At 41.7% G+C, this 19,917-nt stretch overlaps 1 protein-coding gene across 1 annotated transcript; it reads left to right on the top strand.

The window, feature by feature from the left end:
• Positions 1–9,080: 9,080 nt before the first annotated feature.
• Positions 9,081–16,887, top strand: LOC115206515 (heat shock protein beta-7). The gene is made up of 3 exons (XM_029773590.1): positions 9,081–9,533; positions 14,650–14,807; positions 16,009–16,887. Exons 1-3 carry the CDS (start codon positions 9,287–9,289, stop codon positions 16,213–16,215), a joined length of 612 nt encoding a protein of 203 aa, XP_029629450.1. The 5' UTR covers positions 9,081–9,286; the 3' UTR covers positions 16,216–16,887.
• Positions 16,888–19,917: the final 3,030 nt, after the last annotated feature.

Genomic DNA, 19,917 nt, shown 5'->3' with positions numbered 1-19,917 from the left:
AAATGTATTCACGATTAAAGCACAGAATTAGTGCTCAGCTCACCTCTTCAATCCTTCACTGATTTGTTCATGAAAGCCCTAGTGTGTGTGTGTGTGTGTGTGTGTGGTGAAATATTACACAGTCAACAAGCTTGCATTTGTGCGTCCGCTCCAAAAAACCCTAATGCAACGATTCCCTTTAAACAGTGTTTTAGTATAGCAATGTTCTGACTGAAGGTTAAAGGCTTGGCCTACATGATGCTTTTGAAAGGACATCAACAGACCAATCACCGTTCTCCCTTTTTGGAAACAAAAAATGTGTTTTAGACTTTCTACCAGAGAGATGATTAAAAGTAGAGGTGGTGTCATACATTTTAGCACCATGATTTGAAAGGAAATAACTGAATTCTTTGATGATGACACTAACAACTGGTGGATTGAATGAGAGACAGAAATTCAACTCAGGGGAAACCATTACGGCTGTGCCTTCATTTATAACCTTAGACCTCTAATTGGTCATACGGTCAGGTCAGTTCCATTCATTCTGTCCAATGACACATGCTAACCCACCATTGAGCCAGAGCCATAGATCCACTTGACATCCACAACATGCAGACATTTACATTATGGTTCTACACAGAACTATTCACAAAATGTAGAAAGACACTTTGACAGCTGGGTGTTTTTTCTAGAATGCATCTTGTAATGCTTTCTGATTCTAATGCAGTGTTCTGTGCATCCATTTGTCATGGTTGATGAGACTGTTTGGAGTACGAGTTTCTTACTTAGTGCTCTGCTCACTGTTCTTTTAAGTTCAGCGAGTTGCTAATGTTTATCTTTCTACCTATTACAGCTGTACGAAGTTGCTCATATGGTATTGGACCTCCTCTTTGACAAGGTCAAGGGTTAAAAGTCAAACTAGAGTTGTGTAAGGTTAGATCCTGTTACATCTGTTTCCAGCTTGTCCTGGTGTTTAGTGTATTGGAGGGTTTGAGTATTGTCTAGTTGGAGGGACACTGCGTCACTGTCCTTTCACTGACCTTACAGAGAGGGGATGTGTGCGTCCGGGGCAAGGTTGTGATTTTGTCCTGTAGCAACGACGTGTGTTGCATTGTTCTCTATCTCCCCCAGTCTGGCTGCACGCGCACTCACTGAAAGTGTCCCCCTGGTGGTGTGTGACTGGCACCTTGGTTCTGGGCATCTCGTTCACACACAGCTGTCACACACACTCTCCCTCTGTCTCCATCTGTCTCATTTTCTCTCCCCTTTCTCTTCCCCTTCTCCTCTCTGTCTCTGTCCCTTTGTCTCCCGCATTTCCTGTCTCCCACTTTCACCCTCAGTCTGTTTCCATCTCCTTCTATCCCTCCTCTCTCTCTCTCCCTCCCTTCCTTCCTCCCACTATCCTTATTCACAGGAGCCTTCTCTTACGTAACTGGGGGACGGCAGGGCTGAGTGCTACCTTTGCCGACAGGCAATTAGCCAGCGATGATGAAAAACAACTGATGGACATGTAGAGCAATGGGAGATGTATATCTCTCTTTATTTTATCCTCTCCTGCTATGTGTCTCTTTATCATTCCTGTCTCTCCTTCTGTCCTAATACGAGTCTTTTGAGGATAACTGCCCCCAAAAGCTGATGGTGGTTGCTGTAAGAGGCGGGTGATGTAACGGGGTGGCGCCACTGTCCTGTGATTGGATGAATGTCCTATGATTTATACTACGTCAATCAATGGGAATGAGCGTCCCTTTCCTAGTGTGGCACAGATGGATTTTAAAGGGAGGTGTGTGTGTGTGTGCGAGTGTGAGTGTAGAGTGAGAGGTTGGAGAGTGGCAACATGTTCTGTGGGTGGCCTGTTGCTCTAGGCCAGTACTGACATTGGGCACTTATCACAGACTCTGTGTGTGTGTGTGATAGACATGGCCGGGAGAGCGCCTCTATGAGACGGTGGCAGTGGCGAGTGGGAGAAGGCGATACACTACGTTAACATTTCATTCTAAAATCAGGGGTAATAATATGGAGTTGGACCCCCCTTTTCTATAATAACAGCATCTGCTCTTCTGGGAAGGCTTTCCACTAGATGTTCAACATTGCTGTGGGGACTTGCTTCCATTCAGCCAGAAGCATTAGTGAGGTCGGGCACGGATGTTGGGCGATTAGGCCTGGCTCGCAGTTGGCGTTCCAATTCATCCCAAAAGTGTTCGATGGTGTTGAGGTCAGGGCTCTGTGCAGGCCAGTCAAGTTCTTCCACACCGATCTCAACAAATCATTTATGTATGGAAACAAGAAAGGGCCTTTCCCAAGCTGTTGCACAAAGTTGGAAGCGCAGATTCGTCTAGAATTCCATGGTATGCTGTTGCGTTAAGATTTAATTTCACTGGAAGTAAGGGGCCTAGCCCGAACGATGAAAAACAGCCCCAGACCATTATTGTTCCTCCACCAAACTTTATGCATTCGGGCAGGTAGCGTTCTCTTGGCATCCGCCAAACCCAGATTCATCCGGCGGACTGCCAGATGGTGAAGCGTGATTCATCACTCCAGAGAACGCATTTCAACTGCTCCAGAGTCCAATGGCGGCGAGCTTTACAACCCATTTCATTAAGCTCCATAGGCAGTTTGGAGCTTGGTAGTGAGTGTTGCAACCAAGCTCTGTGAGCTTGTGTGGCCTACCACTTTGCGGCTGAACCGTTGTTGCTCCTAGACGTTTCCACTTCACAATAACAGCACTTACAGTTGACCAGGGCAGCTCTAGCAGGGCAGAAATTTGACAAACTGACTTGCTGGAAAGGTGGCACCCTATGACGGTGCCATGTTGAAAGTCACTGAGCTCTTTAGTACAGGCCATTTCACCGCCACTGTTTGTCTATAGAGATTGCATTGCTGTCTTCAACGGGTGTGGCTGAAATAGCCAAATCCACTAATTTGAAGGGATTTCCACATACTATATAATATGAATATTCAGCCTGTAGTCACCCAATTGCTCTCACCACCACACACCCACAGGGTTAACATCTAGACACAACAGGCCTGTTTAACATCTAGACACAACAGGCCTGTTTAACATCTAGACACAACAGGCCTGTTTAACATCTAGACACAACAGGCCTGTTTAACATCTAGACACAACAGGCCTGTTTAACATCTAGACACAACAGGCCTGTTGAACATCTAGACACAACAGGCCTGTTGAACATCTAGACACAACAGGCCTGTTGAACATCTAGACACAACAGGCCTGTTTATCTAGATACTACTGGCCCTGTTGAACATCTAGATACTACTGGCCCTCTGTTGAACATCTAGACACTGCTGGCCCTCTGTTGAACATCTAGATTACTACTGGCCCTCTGTTGAACATCTAGATACTACTGGCCCTCTGTTGAACATCTAGACACTGCTGGCCCTCTGTTGAACATCTAGATACTACTGGACCTCTGTTGAACATCTAGATTACTACTGGCCCTCTGTTGAACATCTAGACACTACTGGCCCTCTGTTGAACATCTAGATTACTACTGGCCCTCTGTTGAACATCTAGATTATTACTGGCCCTCTGTTGAACATCTAGATACTACTGGCCCTCTGTTGAACATCTAGATACTACTGGCCCTCTGTTGAACATCTAGATTACTACTGGCCCTCTGAACATCTAGATTATTACTGGCCCTCTGTTGAACATCTAGACACTACTGGCCCTGCATACAGAACTAGGAGGCAACAGCAGTCTGCTGTAAACGTCTCATTGGAGAGCTAGAGTGTAATCTTCACAGATTAGAGAGTAGAGCTGGGAGTGGAGAGTTGGGCTGTGTTTAACCCACATTAGCCTCTGCCGCCACAGCAGTGCTTAATTAAAACGACCCACAATTCCCTGTGCGCTGGGCGGTGAGGTGACACCAAGGTAATGTCGTGGCTCCGGTGCACATCTAAACACGCACACAGACACATAGCACATTAAAACACACTTGCATACACACACACTTCGCTGTAATTCCCTTAATTGTGAATGCAACTGGTATACAGAGTTGATGAAGGAAATGCAACTGTTTTATATGTAAAAAGATGCAATATACCAAGAGCACTTAGTCTCCCACTGTTCGCCAGAAGCAAGCTAACCATAAAACAAAGGCTACAACTATAAGAGCCAGAGTGAAAGTACCATGTCACCTCTTCCTATCGCTCCTCTTACTGATAACTGTGAAACTTCACCTCTATCATTACACCCACCCCCACCTCTAATCCCTCAGAGATGTAATCTTTTATCACCATTCTCTCATTTCATTTCATTTCCTTTCCTCTCATTGCCTTTCTTCTCATTTCCTTTCCTCTCATTGCCTTTCTTCTCATTGCCTTTCCTCTAATTTATTTTCCTCTCATTTCCTTTCCTGTCATTTATTTTCCTCTCATTTATTTCTCTAATTTCCTTTCCTCTCATTTATTTTCCTCTCATTTATTTATTTTCTCTTGTTCTTTTGGCTGAATGTACTACTTTGAATATTGCCATGTGATTTAAAAAAAAATGACCTGGCCTTTGTTTGCTGCACCTGACATAATTTGATGACATAATTTGAAGTTCTTAATAAAATATCCTTAATGTTCTTTGCAAAAAAAAAAATGAAATCCTGACTTGGTATGATTGTGTGATTTCCTGGCTCGATGGAAGGGAATTATGGAAAAAATAACAAATTAAGTTGTAGAGTTTCTGCAAAGCACTTAACAATCACATAGGATTCCAAGAAGCTGCTGAATGTATTTGATTTGATAATGTACTTTTCCATTAACTCAGCTCATTACACATCATTATAGAACCATTTACAGTCTCTGGAACAACCTTTACTCCTCTGAAAAGGATAGAACTCACTCACCTCACCCCTGTAACACACACACAGAGAGAGAGAAATAGACAATGCTATTTTGTTATCATAAAGTACCACTGACCGCCTGCCATTTTCTTGTGGGGAATGGTGTAAACAAATAGTTTCTCTCCCTGAGAGAAAGAAAGGGCCATTCCCTATAGGAAAAAAACAGTTATCTCTCAATCATTATAAACTGGGTGGATCAAGCCCTGAATGCTGACTGGCTGACGGCTGTGGTATATCAGACCGTATACCACAGGTATGACAAAACATATTTTTACTGCTCTAATTACATTGGTAACCAATTTATAAAAGCAATAAGGCACCTCTGTGGTTTGTGATATATGGCCAATATACCACAACTAAGGGCTGTGTCCGCGTTGCGTCGTGCCTGAGAACAGCCCTTAGCCGTGGTATATTGGCCATATACCACACCCCCTCGGGCCTTAGTGCTTAAATAGAACATACCATAATAGAAAAGATATTGGCACAATGTAAAAAGCCAACTAAGCCTTGCAAAAGTATTCATCCCACTTGGCTTTTTTCCTAGTTTGTTGCATTACAACCTGTAATTTAAATTGATTTTAATTTGGATTTCATGTAATGGACATACACAAAATAGTCCAAATTGGTGAAGTGAAAAGAAAAAAAGAACTTGTTTCAAAAAAATAAAAAAAATAAAATAAACGGAAAAGTGGTGCGTGCATGTGTATTCACCCCCTTTGCTATGAAGCCCCTAAATAAGATATGGTGCAACCAATTACCTTCAGAAGTCACATAATTAGTTAAATAAAGTACACCTGTGTGTAATCTAAGTGTCACATAATCTCAGTATATATGCAGCTCTTCTGAAAGGCCCCAGAGTCTGCAACACCCCTAAGCAAGGGCAACCACAAAGCAAGAGGCACCACAAAGACCAAGGAGCTCTCCAAACAGGTCAGGGACAACGTTGAGGAGAAGCATAGATCAGGGTTGGGTTATAAAAAAAATATCCAATACTTTGAACATCCTACAGAGCACCATCAAATCCATTATTAAAAAATGTAAAGAATTTGGCTCCACAACAAACCTGCCAAGAGAGGCCCGCCCACCAAAACTCACGGACCAGGCAAGGAGGGCATTAATCAGAGAGGCAAAAAAAGACACCAAAGATAACACTGAAGGAGCTGCAAAGCTCCACAGTGGAGATTGGCGTATCTGTCCATAGGACCACTTTAAGCTGTACTCTCCACAGAGCTGGGCTTTATGGAAAAGTGGCCAGAAAAAAGCCATTGCTAAAAGAAAAGAATAAGCAAACACGTTTGGTGTTCGCCAAAAGGCATGTGGGAGACTCCCCAAACATATAGGAGAAGGTACTCTGGTCAGATGAGACTAAAATTGAGCTTTTTGGCCATCAAGAAAAATGCTATGTCTGGCGCAAACCCAACACCTCTCATCACCCCGAGAATACCATCCCCATAGTGAAGCATGGTGGTGGCAGCATCATGCTGTGGGGATGTTTTTCATCAGCAGGGACTGGGAAACTGGTCAGAATTGATGGAATGATGGATGGCGCTAAATTCAGGGAAATTCTTTCAGTCTTCCAGAGATTTGAGACTGGGACAGATGTTCACCTTCCAGCAGGACAATGACCCTAAGCATACTGCTAAAGCAACACTCGAGTGGTTTAAGGGCAAACTTTTAAATGTCTTGAAATGGCCTAGTCAAAGCCCAGACCTCAATCCAATTGAGAATCTGTGGTATGACTTAAAGATTGCTGTACACCAGCGGAACCCATCCAACTTGAAGGACCTGGAGGAGTTTTGCCTTGAAGAATGGGCAAAAATCCCAGTGGCTAGATGTGCCAAGCTTATAGAGACATACCCCAAGAGACTTGCAGCTGTAAGTGCTGCAAAAGGTGGCTCCACAAAGTATTGACTTTGGGGGGGTGGATAGTTATGCACGCTCAAGTTTTCAGTTTTTTTGTCTTATTTCTTGTTTGTTTCACAATAAAAAATGTTTTGCATCTTCAAAGTGGTAGGCATGTTGCGTAAATCAAATGATACAAACCCCCAACAAATCCATTTTAATTCCAGGTAGTAAGGCAACAAAATAGGAAAAATGGCAATGGGGTTGAGTACTTTCGCAAGCCACTGTATATCTCCAGGGAAAAGTCTGACTTGGACATGAGAGAATATCGTCTTTGAAAAGTTTTTTCTAACACACACAGACATAAAAATTGTAAAACATCTGGCTGCAGATGACAATCATGTAACTCTGTACGTATGGGTATTGTATTGTGAATGTTAACAGTCATATGTGCTATAATACGAACTTGTTTTTATAACCATTTTATAGAATGATTTCAAAGAATAATCCACATGATTCACAGAACATTTCTCCAAATGTAGTCCCACTTGGAAAGGGAGCAGGTACTAATGTAACTGTTAATAAACAAATAAACAAGTCAACAGCTTTATACTGGCATAACGTGCTGGCATAAAATACTTAAATAAAGACCTGGCATAACATGTTGGCATAACATGCTGGCATAATGTACTGGCGTAACATGCTGGCATAAAGTACTGGCATTAAGTACTGGCATAACGTACTGGCATAACATGCTGGCATAAAGTACTGGCGTAACGTACTGGCGTAAAGTACTGGCGTAACATGCTGGGGTAAAGTACTGGCGTAAAGTACTGGCATAATGTGCGGGCATAAAGTACTGGCATAAAGTACTGGCATAACATGCTGGCATAAAGTACTGGCATAACGTACTGGCGTAAAGTACTGGGGTAACATGCTGGCATAAAGTACTGGCGTAACGTGCTGGAGTAAAGTACTGGCGTAAAGTACTGGCATAAAGTACTGGCGTAAAGTACTGGCATAACATGCTGGCATAAAGTACTGGCATAACGTACTGGCGTAAAGTACTGGCATAAAGTACTGGCGTAAAGTACTGGGGTAACATGCTGGTGTAAAGTACTGGCATAACGTGCTGGCATAAAGTACTGGCATAACATGCTGGCATAAAGTACTGGCATTAAGTACTGGCATAACGTGCTGGCATAAAGTACTGGCATAAAGTACCTGCATAAAGTACTGGCATAACGTACTGGCATAACGTGCTGGCATAAAGTACTGGCATAAAGTACCTGCATAACGTGCTGGCATAAAGTGCTGGCATAACGTACTGGCATAAAGTACTGGCATAACGTACTGGCATAAAGTACTGGCATAACGTACTGGCATAACGTACTTGCATAACATGCTGGCATAAAGTACAGGCATAACATACTGGCATAAAGTTCTGGCATAAAGTACTGGCATAACATGCTGGCATAAAGTACTGACGTAAAGCACTGGCATGAAGTACTGGCATAACATACTGGCATAACATGCTGGTATAACATGTTGGCATAAAGTACTGGTGTAAAGTACTTGCATAACATGCTGGCATAAAGTGCTGGCATAACGTGCTGGCATAAAATACTGGCATAACGTGCTGGCATAAAGTTCTGGCATAACATGCTGGCTTAAAGTAATGGTATAAAGTACTGGCGTAACGTGCTGGCATAAAGTACTGGCATAACGTGCTGGCATAAAGTGCTGGCTTAAAGTACTGGTAGAAAGTACTGGCATAAAATATCGTGCTGCCATAAAGTACTGGCATAACGTGCTGGCATAAAGTGCTGGCTTAAAGTACTGGTAGAAAGTACTGGCATAAAATAACGTGCTGCCATAAAGTACTGGCATAACGTGCTGGCATAAAGTGCTGGCTTAAAGTACTGGTAGAAAGTACTGGCATAAAGTAACGTGCTGCCATAAAGTACTGACATAATGTTCTGTCATAAAATGCATACAAGCGTAGCATTCAAAAATCCTAAAGGAATCCTGCATCAGGACGTACAGAGCGACAGTCAAATGATGGTACAACAGTTTAAAAAGCAACGTTCGCACAACGTTCCCACAACCTTCTCAACCTGTTGTTCTCATTATGTTATCTCTGACCGCATACCTAAAACATCTCTGAGTGCACCCCTTGGCTCAGTAATCTCTATGTTACTTTAGGGTTGTGTGTGTGTGTGTGCAAACTTGCATGCGTGAGGAGCACACATCTTATCTCTTTTACCGTTATTCCTGGCCACCATCGCTGGACACACCACCTTGTAAGGAGAAAAGAGGACTACACGTTGGGGCCATAGCATGCCACTTTCCCAGAATGCTTTGGGACTTAAATTACACCCAGAGAGACAGCAGAGAGCTTAGTGTCAGTGTGTGTGTGTGTGTGTGTGTGTGTGTACAGTGGAAAAAGGGATCACTGACTTCTGAAGAGTATCTGGGCTGATTCTAAAGAACAACAGAGCCACCAGCTTTGTCTTGGTGTGTTGACAACAATTTAGTAGTAAAATAATCTCACTGAGTGAGTTGTAGTTTCAGTGTGTGTGTGTGTGTTTTAGACACCAATTCTCACCATGGCTCTGACCAGCTCTTCATCCAGCCGTTCCTCCTCTTCCTCGTTCCGCTCGTCAGCCTGCTACAGCAGTTCCAGCACCTACCGGTCAGATGGGTCTGGTGGTGGGGCGGCGGACCTCCTGTTTGAGCCTTTCCTGGAGGCAGCAGGGGTGGGACCCCAAAGCCTGTTTGGAGAAGAAGGGGATGTGGCCCCCCTGTGTCTGGCCCCTTTCAGCCGACACTGCAAAGACTCTTACGGGCACCCAGGTGAGGGGGAGTTGGGTATTTGGGTAGAATAACATCAATGGCAGGTAGGCTAGTGGTTAGAGTGTTGGGTCAGTAACCAAAAGGTTGCTAGATTGAATTCCTGAGCTGACAAGGTAAAAATCTGTCATTCTGCCCCTGAACAAGGCAATTAACCCCTTGTTCTTAGGCTGTCATTGCAATTAAGAATTTGTTCTTAACTGACTTGCCTAGTTAAATAAAGGCAAAATTAAAAACAGTAAACAGTGGTTAAATTGAGCAGAAGCTATCCAGGGCCAGGCTCTGGCACCTTGGATGAAAGGTAGCCTAGTGGTTATGAGCAGTTAAAAGTGCTGGGCCAATAACCAAAAGGTTGCTGGTTCAAATCTCCAAGCTGACTAGGTAAAAAAATCTGTTGTCGTGCCCTTGAGGGACAACAGGGAGGAACAATTGAATGCAAGCGTAACATAAAATGTAACTTGTTAAATCATTTTTAGCCCATCTATATATGGGTTGACTAGTTATTGTCAACACGCTCAGTTTTCTACCACAAAATGGTGAAAGACTCTTACATGTCCAATATTTCTTTCAAAATATATTTTTACCATATTAAAACAAAAGTTCAGTTCAAGTAACAGGGTTCGCCGTTAAAAGGTCAAGATCACTTTTTTTTGTTTAACCAATTCTCAATTTTCGATGTAAATGGCATGTTATAGGAGTGTCCAGACACTTGTCATGGAATTTCACTTGCTTTTGAGAAACTGAACACACCAGCGATAGACTTCCTCAGGCTTGTTCTGCAGTATGGGGGCCAAGGATAAAACATAAACAAATGCTCCAAAAACACTCAAATGTGCCTTTTAGGAATGGCAGAGCTGTCATTATGGTGATGTACAGTTGAAGTCGGAAGTTTACATACACCTTAGCCAAATATATTTAAACTCAGGTTTTCACAATTCCTGACATTTAATCCGAGTAAAGATTCCCTGTTATAGGTCAGTTAGGATCACCACTTTATTTTAAGAATGTGAAATGTCAGAATAATAGTGGAGAGAATGATTTATTTCAGCTTTTATTTCTTTCATCACATTCCCAGTGGGTCAGAAGTTTACATACACTCAATTAGTATTTGGTAGCATTGCCTTTAAATTGTTAAAATTGGTCAAACGTTTCGGGTAGCCTTCCACAAGCATCCCACAATAAGTTGGGCGAATTCTGGCCCATTCCTCCTGACAGAGCTGGTGTGACTGAGTCAGGTTTGTAGGCCTCCTTGCTCGCACACGCTCTTTCAGTTCTGCCCACAAATTTTCTATGGGATTGAGGTCAGGGCGTTGTGATGGGCACTCCAATACCTTGACTTTGTTGTCCTTAAGCCATTTTGCCACAACTTTGGAAGTATGCTTGGGGTCATTGTTCATTTAGAAGACCAATTTACGACCAAGCTTTAACTTCCTGACTGATGTCTTGAGATGTTGCTTCTATATATCCACATAATTGTCTTTCCTCATGATGTCATCTATTTTGTAAAGTGCACCAGTCCCTCCTGCAGCAAAGAACCCACACAACATGATGCTGCCACCCCCGTGCTTCACGGTTAGGATGGTGTTCTCCGGCTTGCAAGCCTCCCCCTTTTCCTCCAAACATAACGATGGTCATTATGGCCAAACAGTTCTATTTTTGTTTCATCAGACTAGAGGACATTTCTCCATGTGCAGTTGCAAACCGCAGTCTGGCTTTTTTATGGCGGTTTTGGAGCAGTGGCTTCTTCCTCATTGAGTGATCTTTCAGGTTATGTTGATATAGGACTCGTTTTACTGTGGATATAGACCATTTTGTACCGGTTTCCTCCAGCCTCTTCACAAGGTCCTTTGCTGTTGTTCTGGGATTGATTTGCACTTTCGCACCAAAGTACATTAATCTCTACGAGACAGAACGCGTCTCCTTCCTGAGCGGTATGACGGCTGCATGGTCCCATGGTGTTTATACTTGCGTACTATTGTTTGTACAGATGAACGTGATACCTTCAGGCGCTTAGAAATTGCTCCCAAGGATGAACCAGACTTGTGGTCTTGGCTGATTTCTTTTGATTTTCTCATGATGTCAAGCAAAGAGGCACTGAGTTTGAAGGTAGGCCTTGAAATACATCCACAGGTACACCTCCAATTGACTCAAATTATGTCAATTTGCCTATCAGAAGCTTCTAAAGCCATGACATCATTTTCTGGAATATTCCAAGCTGTTTAAAGGGACAATCAACTTAGTGTATGTAAACTTCTGATCCACCGGATTTGTGGTACAGTGAATTATAAGTGAAATAATCTGTCTGTAAACAATTGTTGGAAAATGTACTTGTGTCATGCACAAAGTAGATGTCCTAACCGACTTGCCAAAACTATAGTTTGTTAACAAGAAATTTGTGGAGTGTTGAAAAATGAGTTTTAATGACTTCAACCTAAGTGTAAGTAAACTTCCAAATTCAACATGGGCATGCTCACACACAGGCCCCCGTACTGCAGAACGAGTCTGAGGAAGTCTATTGTTTCTGGGGTAAGTTTCTAAAAACCAAGTGAAATCTCAAAACAAAGTGTCTGAACACTTCTATAACATGTCATTACATAAAAAGTGAACTTGTCCTTTAAATGAGGGACAAATGTAAATTAATCACCAATCACATGAAATAAATAATCATCTTCAGAAATGACTTTGTCAAAGCAAAAGAACAACTGAAGCTTTACAATGATGGGGACAAGTTAGAGGTTAAGGGGGTTAAAATCTTCCTAGAAGTCAGAAAAACATTACGTGGGACATGTCAAAATGCAGATTTTTGGCACTTTAGCAAGTCTTTGTTAATATAAATATCTGATTTATAAAATGTTCCATTTGGTTTATATTACAGGGTATTTCATTTAATATAACATACTTTTAAAATGCAATATTGGTGCACAATTTGTACTTAAAATATCAAAAAGGCACTGTATTTGTGGAATGACCCAGAAGGTGCTAGAGACTGTGGAAGTTACATGTATTCTGGTAGAAAAAGCAGCATCTCAAAGAAGATAATGAATCAGAACAGTGGGAGATGTCTGCCATTGGGCTCCAACCAGTCTCCAGTGTCTTAGCTAAAATGCTTTAATAGGCAGTAAGAGGCCTGCCTGAGTGTTGGACAGTGTCGAGGAAGTGAAACTCTCATAGGTGCTAAAATGCCAGAGGGAAAATAAAACTAAGGAGCTTACTCAGAGCCATAAACATACAAAATGATAATGATGGCTTTAAAGACTGTTTATGGACTGTGTGTAGCTACTGGATGTCTAATAACCCAAATCAAAATTATTATTACAAATTATATTGTGAAATATATCAAACTTTTACATTTTTCTGTCTTACATTGAAAATATGTTGTAAATAATAAAGTGAAATGTGTCCTTCCTGATCTTGTCCACACACTAAAAAACGTATCTTATTTGAACACCGTGTCCACATTGTGACCAGATTTTCTGGTACCGCCCTGTACGATAACTATTTGACAGATATTCTTTCAAAATAATATTTATTTATTTTAATACATGTTGATGTCATAGATTAATGGTGCCACCTGTCAATGACTTTAGGCGGAATAATTAGGATTTAAATGGTTTCATTGCCCAGATCCGTTTACACTTATGAGATATCCAGACACAATGCGTGCCTGACTACCTACACAGTTGGGCAGTAAGATCAGATCATAATGTGTCTTTTGATCATCTACACCTGTCTGAAAATGTGGGCACAATCAGCATGTGGACGCAACCGGTACAAAGGATGTAGGTTAGCACCGGGGATAAACGGGGCTTGAGTTTGGCTCTATTTTGTGCTGAGGGGTATACTACATATCAGGTTTCAGGAGTAAGCGAGGTAACTTTAGTCAACTCTGAGTTAACCCAGTCATATGAAAGTGGCTCACCTTTTGTTCAGGTACATTTCTATGGCAACAAATCTTACAGAACTAACCTGCTCCAGGGCGGAGCTCTAGAAAGATGCCAGAATTTCTGACTTGGAATTCCGAGTTGGCTGAGACAGTTAAAAATATTTTTTCCCAGTTGGAGTTTTTTTTTCTGAGTTCTCAGTTGTCTTGAACACACTGAAGTCAGAAGTCAGAGATTTCCAAGTTCCCAGTTGTTTTGAACGCAGCATAACTCAGGGCTAACTCCATTTATCTTGAATGAAGAGTCTGAGTCTTCATTTGAGGAAGAGGACTGATTACATATTTTGTAGTTGGTTTTTTTGTGTGTTTTAAACAAGTTTTCTGTAGTTCTACACATTTTGCCAAAGGGCAGAGAGAACATTTTTGCAGTTTAAAGCTAATTTCCTGCAATTCTACCCATTTTGCCATGATTTATGCCACGTTAATGATATCTGAGTGAGAGAGACCAACAAAATCAATGGGGGCCCACTGGAGGCCAGGCCCCTGGCTATGTGTCCTGAGTGCCCGGTCGGTATTCAGCCATGATTACTACAAGTTTAGATAACTGGTTAAACTAATTTACCAATTGAAACATTGTTACCTGACATGGCTAATTGAGTGACTGTCAGTGACTGACTAAACAAGAGAAAAACTGATGATGCACAACCAAATGTTTAACTTACAGCGTGCGTATTCTACTATTCTAACTCTCAACAGTAAATTGAGACCCCAACTGAGTTTTTTTGGAGTCGGGGCCCCCTAGTGGCTGGGGGCCCTAAGCGACCGCTTATGTCGCTTATGACTGGAGCCGGCCCTGCTGACCTAGAATGCGAAGCTAACTGAAGCTGGCTAGCTTTATAAAAGCATGATTAGATCGAGCTTGCTTCGTAGTATACCACTCAGGTTCTTGCTGGGAATTAAATTAGCTTTATGTTCCAAACAGAATCATTGCTCACTCATGAGCTTGAATGGCCTGTATTCTCCAGTTGTCTCCACATAAAACTGAAATATATCCTCCCCCAAGGACTCGATAATAAACTTTAAATCACTCATATTTTCCCTTAATTCCTTTATATATTTTCTCTTGCTATGGTTTATTCTTCCCCAAGTTGGTGATGTTAATGAGAACAAGAAAATAAGAATTGAATAAATCAACATATTCATGTCTCCACTCACTGTTTTGTCTGCACTTCCCTCCAGGCCCAACAAGTGGCACTGTGACAGGTCGTCCTGCCAGTATGGGCGTGGTCAGATCGTTGGGGGATAGTTACTACATGTCAGCTGACGTCAGTCAGTTTGAACCTCATGACATAGTGTTGATGGCCTACAACCACAACATAGTCATCCACGCTGAAAAGGTGAGTGTCTGAAGGTTATAGTGTGTGTGTGGGTACCCATTAGTGAAAGAGGATGTGTCTGTGTGCACACTGTAGGTACAAATTATAAGTGCAATGATGTGTGTGTGTGCAGTGTGTGTCCTGTTTAATGATGCGCTTGGTTATTGTGTACTGGGGGATGATGAGGGAGAAGTGTGAATCCCAATGAAGGGTGAGGCTATTGGAGAGCTATATACAGATGCCATACCTTAATTTGAGCCAGTTTGCTACAGCAGGAAAATAATCCTGCAGGAAATGTGATTTGTTTTGAATATCATAATTAATTTACATTTTTTGTAAGGGTTGACACATTTTTGTTAGGGCAAATCAAGGCTGACATTTTAAAGTGGAAATTGCACTTGAATGCACTTTAATGCACTACGAGTTTCCTGTTGTGCAGGAACATTCCTGCAACAACAAGATGATCAAATTGAGATACAACATCTGTATTTTACGGCTAAAGCTGACCATTAACTGTACTGTATAACCTCACTAGGCCTCCTGCTCTCCCAGCCTCAGCCTGTTGTAGTTTGTAATCCGTAGTAAATGGCAGAGTGGAGAGAGAGGAAACTGCTGCTGAGGCTGTAAGGCAACCATGTCACAGCTCCTCTTTAACAGGCCAGAGAACCACTTAATAAAACCGACATCCAGTCCTCTCATCCATTCACCATGCAGCCCCAAGGCCCTGCTTAGACAAATACTGCTCTTTGGTCAACTGTTTGTTGTGATTCTCTGCCTGATCTCAGCTCCCCACCATCTTAATTTGACCCTGATTCTCACAGCAGGAAAAAAATACTTGAGCAACAGGACTTTTAAATGATGTGGATTATAATTAATGGACATTTTCCTAGGGGTTGATACATTTTTTGTTAAGTCTGACATTTTTAAGTGGAAATTACAAACTTTAGAAGCCTTTTTAAACCTTGAATAAGTGATCAAAAGATAGATCTGTATGTACTGATCTCACTGTTTCTCACCTTCATCTCCCTCTTCTCACCATCCCTTCTTCCCTTGATAAATCCTCTCTATTCCCCCTCTTCTCACCTTCCCCCCTTCCTTGACCTTCCCTCATTATATTATCTCTCTTCTCCATCTCTCCTTTACTCCTCTGCTGGACCTCTTCTATTTCTCTTCCTTCTTCCTCCCTCATTCTCTCACTCTCATCATACCCTCTCTCCCTCAGGTGTTGGAGGATGGGAGTGTCAGTGATACGTTTACCCATAAGACCCTGCTACCGGAGGACATGGACCCCCTGTCGGTCAGTAGCACACTGACCCCTGAGGGCATGCTGGTGGTCAGTGTCATGAGAATCCCCACTATGGGGGTTATGGAGCCCCCTACACCCCCCGCATACCGCTCTGAGGCACACCTCGGACCTCCACACCTCTGACTGACTTCAGATGGTTTTCTATTTTCACCCTCCAGTTTTATACATAGAAGAGATGTGATGTACTGAAACGCTATCGTTAAAAAACTAATTTTATTTCAGTTGATTTTTTACTTTTGTTTATGGGTTGATGTTGATTGTTGATTTAATAAATTAATCATCTTCATAAAGAAAATGCATAAAAAAATACAAAATGTATCTTTAACATTGCACCATATTAAAGTAAGTAACATGGGGGTTGGTTTATTACATACACACACAGTGCATCCTGGTCAAAGAAAAGGTTTATTACATACACACACAGTGCATCCTGGTCAAAGAAAAGGTTTATTACATACACACACAGTGCATCCTGGTCAAAGAAAAGGTTTATTACATACACACACAGTGCATCCTGGTCAAAGAAAAGGTTTATTACATACACACACAGTGCATCCTGGTCAAAGAAAAGGTTTATTACATACACACACAGTGCATCCTGGTCAAAGAAAAGGTTTATTACATACACACACAGTGCATCCTGGTCAAAGAAAAGGTTTATTACATACACACACAGTGCATCCTGGTCAAAGAAAAGGTTTATTACATACACACACAGTGCATCCTGGTCAAAGAAAAGGTTTATTACATACACACACAGTGCATCCTGGTCAAAGAAAAGGTTTATTACATACACACTCAGTGCATCCTGGTCAAAGAAAAGGTTTATTACATACACACACAGTGCATCCTGGTCAAAGAAAAGGTTTATTACATACACACACAGTGCATCCTGGTCAAAGAAAAGGTTTATTACATACACACACAGTGCATCCTGGTCAAAGAAAAGGTTTATTACATACACACACAGTGCATCCTGGTCAAAGAAAAGGTTTATTACATACACACACAGTGCATCCTGGTCAAAGAAAAGGTTTATTACATACACACACAGTGCATCCTGGTCAAAGAAAAGGTTTATTACATACACACACAGTGCATCCTGGTCAAAGAAAAGGTTTATTACATACACACACAGTGCATCCTGGTCAAAGAAAAGGTTTATTACATACACACACAGCTCATCCTGGTCAAAGAAAAGTTCAGACCAGGTTACAGATAGACCCCCCCCCCCCACCCCAAAAGAAAACCTCCATACTGAACACACTGGGTAGACCTGAGATAGAGCTCCGTTCATGAATAAGTGACTAGCTATTTATTGCATATTTCCTGACAATGAATACTTGTCCAGAGCCATAGAGCCAGTAGTATCTTGGATGATAATTGGTCTGACAAGTTTTAAGAGAAGCAAAAAGAAATCTCATGCTTGTCAGCTCCTCTCTCCATCTCCTAGCCTCTCGCTCACACAGTATCAGTCGTAAGTCAGACAGAGTTTAGTTTGCTCAGGGAAACTTTCTTCATAGAGCCCTCTGCACTTTTTTTTAGCAGCAATTACATCAATCTGCCTGTCTGACTATGAGTCACAGTTAAAATAGTCCCCCTTGTATCCTCCTCACTCTCTGCCAATCTGGGGACACGGACTTTTTACTGTGACACCTTCATTTATTATTAATCAATATGAAGTCCACATCGCCTGGGACAGATGAAACTAAAAGTGGTTGTGTTGAGCATGTGTAAAACTGTTCCAAGAACTAGCACCACCACCACAATACAAATGACTTGTATGCCAATAAACTAGAGAAGATGGGTAAAATAAATAAATCATTTTGTACCATTTGCCATTTTGTTTAATACCATTTTCTCTCCATCATACAAATACTCTGTTTCTCTCACACACACACAGACAGACATGAATAATTGAAATCTCTAACAGGATTGGGCAGTGTTAGGTCTCATCTCAGATTGCAGTGTTGGTCAGATTACAGGGATTACAGATTACACGGTGACATAATCCAGAATAAAAGGCGTCAGAGACGGGACTGTTATCTCATCTGGAACAGCAGGGACGGGGCAGTTTAAAACACATCCTACTCTACAGCACAGCTGTCGAACACAGACGCTAGGATCCACAGGGAGAGAGGTATACTTTTCACACCTTAACAAATCAACCCATTTAGCTATAATTAAGCATTTATCTGCCCATTTCAGTACAGATGGCATTTCACTCAGAAAAACAGATTTTTTTTAAACAACAAACAGACTCCAGAGGGAAAGAATGAGAGGGCGATAGAAAACAGAAAGAGAAAAAAACAGTCGCTGTTCTACAGCTTCTGGGAGGAGAGGGGGATGAGAGAAAAAGAGGGGTGAGGTAAAGGAAGATTCCAGACTCCCATTTGTTAAACATTTCTTTATTCATCCCTGATATAAAAAAAAAAGTTTTATTTGTTCTTGTGAAAAATAGCACTGGACTTGTTAAGCTCTGGCTGGTTTGACCCCAGTGGGTTTCCGTAGTGGGCCTATAACACATCATACAGTCCAGAGTCAGACCGAGACAGTACAAGCAGCAGAATCCAGAAATGGCCTGGGACCAAACAGACAGTGTGTGTCATTATACATATTGTTTAACATTTTTCAATTTCTTTACAAAAATAAGGTTCTTGCATTCATGTCAAGTCATAAATTAAAATCTGATTAGAAAGTGAGATTATCAATCATTATTGCACAAGTTGATTACCTAATCATTCAAATAGAAATAATAAAAAAACTAACAAATCAGATTCTTCTATTTTGATTAATACCTATTAATAAATATGCGCCTGCCCTAAAATATCTATCTTGTAGTAAATGATGCCATAGAGAACGGAAAAGGAAAATAAGGAGAGAATGACTTCAGAGAAATGCAAAATAATGAAAAACCCATCTGAAAAAATACAAACACTAAAGCAAATCAAACGTGCATTTTCGCTGGTCCCTTTGGCAAGCTTGGGGACTGACAACGGAGAGTTGCCATGGTGATTATGGATAATTGCACACTGTACTGACACATCCTCCGTGTGTGTGTGTGTGTATATATATATATATATATATATATATATATATGGTCAGGTTAAAGGAGTGCACAGCATGTGTGTTGAAGCATGCTGAAAGGTAAATGTTAACACATGCTTTCACCATTCTACAGAATACCTACATACATACTGTACATCTGTTTGCATAGAGTAGACTATTCTCTCAACCAGACTCAAGCACTAAAGTAACACAGAAAAGAATAGGGGGAGAGGACTGAAAGAGAGAGTGGTGAAGACATCTCCCAATGTGAGACCAGAACAGTATGTGGTTCTTTCTACAGAGGCAAGGTGGGAATTTTTTTGTTGTTGACATTTTATTGTCACATACACCAGATAGTTGCAGATGGAAGACTGGTCAGAAAGAAACGTTAACAGGTCCACAAAACGCAAACAAACTTTGAACATTTCCTCACCAATAACAAAATTGGCAAAAAAAGAAAATGCAATCCCTTTTACAGTCAAACCACATTCTATACATTGTGCTCTGACCACCTTTGTTAAGCAGTGACGCCTTAACCCATCCCTCCTCTCCTCTCCCTAACACCCAGATCTCTTCTGTTCTGGTTGGGCCAAGCGCAGGGTGAGTCAATCCCTCCTCTCCTCTCCCCTCCCTAACACCCAGATCTCTTCTGTTCTGGTTGGGCCAAGGGCAGAGTGAGTCAATCTCTCCTCTCCTCTCCTCTCCTCTCCTCTCCTCTCCTCTCCTCTCCTCTCCTCTCCTCTCCTCTCCTCTCCTCTCCTCTCCTCTCCTCTCCCC

This window comes from Salmo trutta, chromosome 13 (assembly GCF_901001165.1).
Source record: "Salmo trutta chromosome 13, fSalTru1.1, whole genome shotgun sequence".
In the NCBI taxonomy this organism is placed as follows: Eukaryota; Metazoa; Chordata; class Actinopteri; order Salmoniformes; family Salmonidae; genus Salmo; species Salmo trutta.
The sequence above is the reverse complement of the archived record's forward strand: the minus strand, read 5'-3'. Positions and strand labels throughout refer to the sequence as shown.

Coding starts and splice junctions, on each gene's coding strand:
- LOC115206515 (XM_029773590.1), top strand. CDS start 9,287: ATGGCTCTGACCAGCTCTTCATCCAGCCGTTCCTCCTCTTCCTCGTTC. Junction 9,534..14,649: donor AGACTCTTACGGGCACCCAG/GTGAGGGGGAGT, acceptor ACTTCCCTCCAG/GCCCAACAAGTGGCACTGTG. Junction 14,808..16,008: donor TAGTCATCCACGCTGAAAAG/GTGAGTGTCTGA, acceptor TCTCTCCCTCAG/GTGTTGGAGGATGGGAGTGT.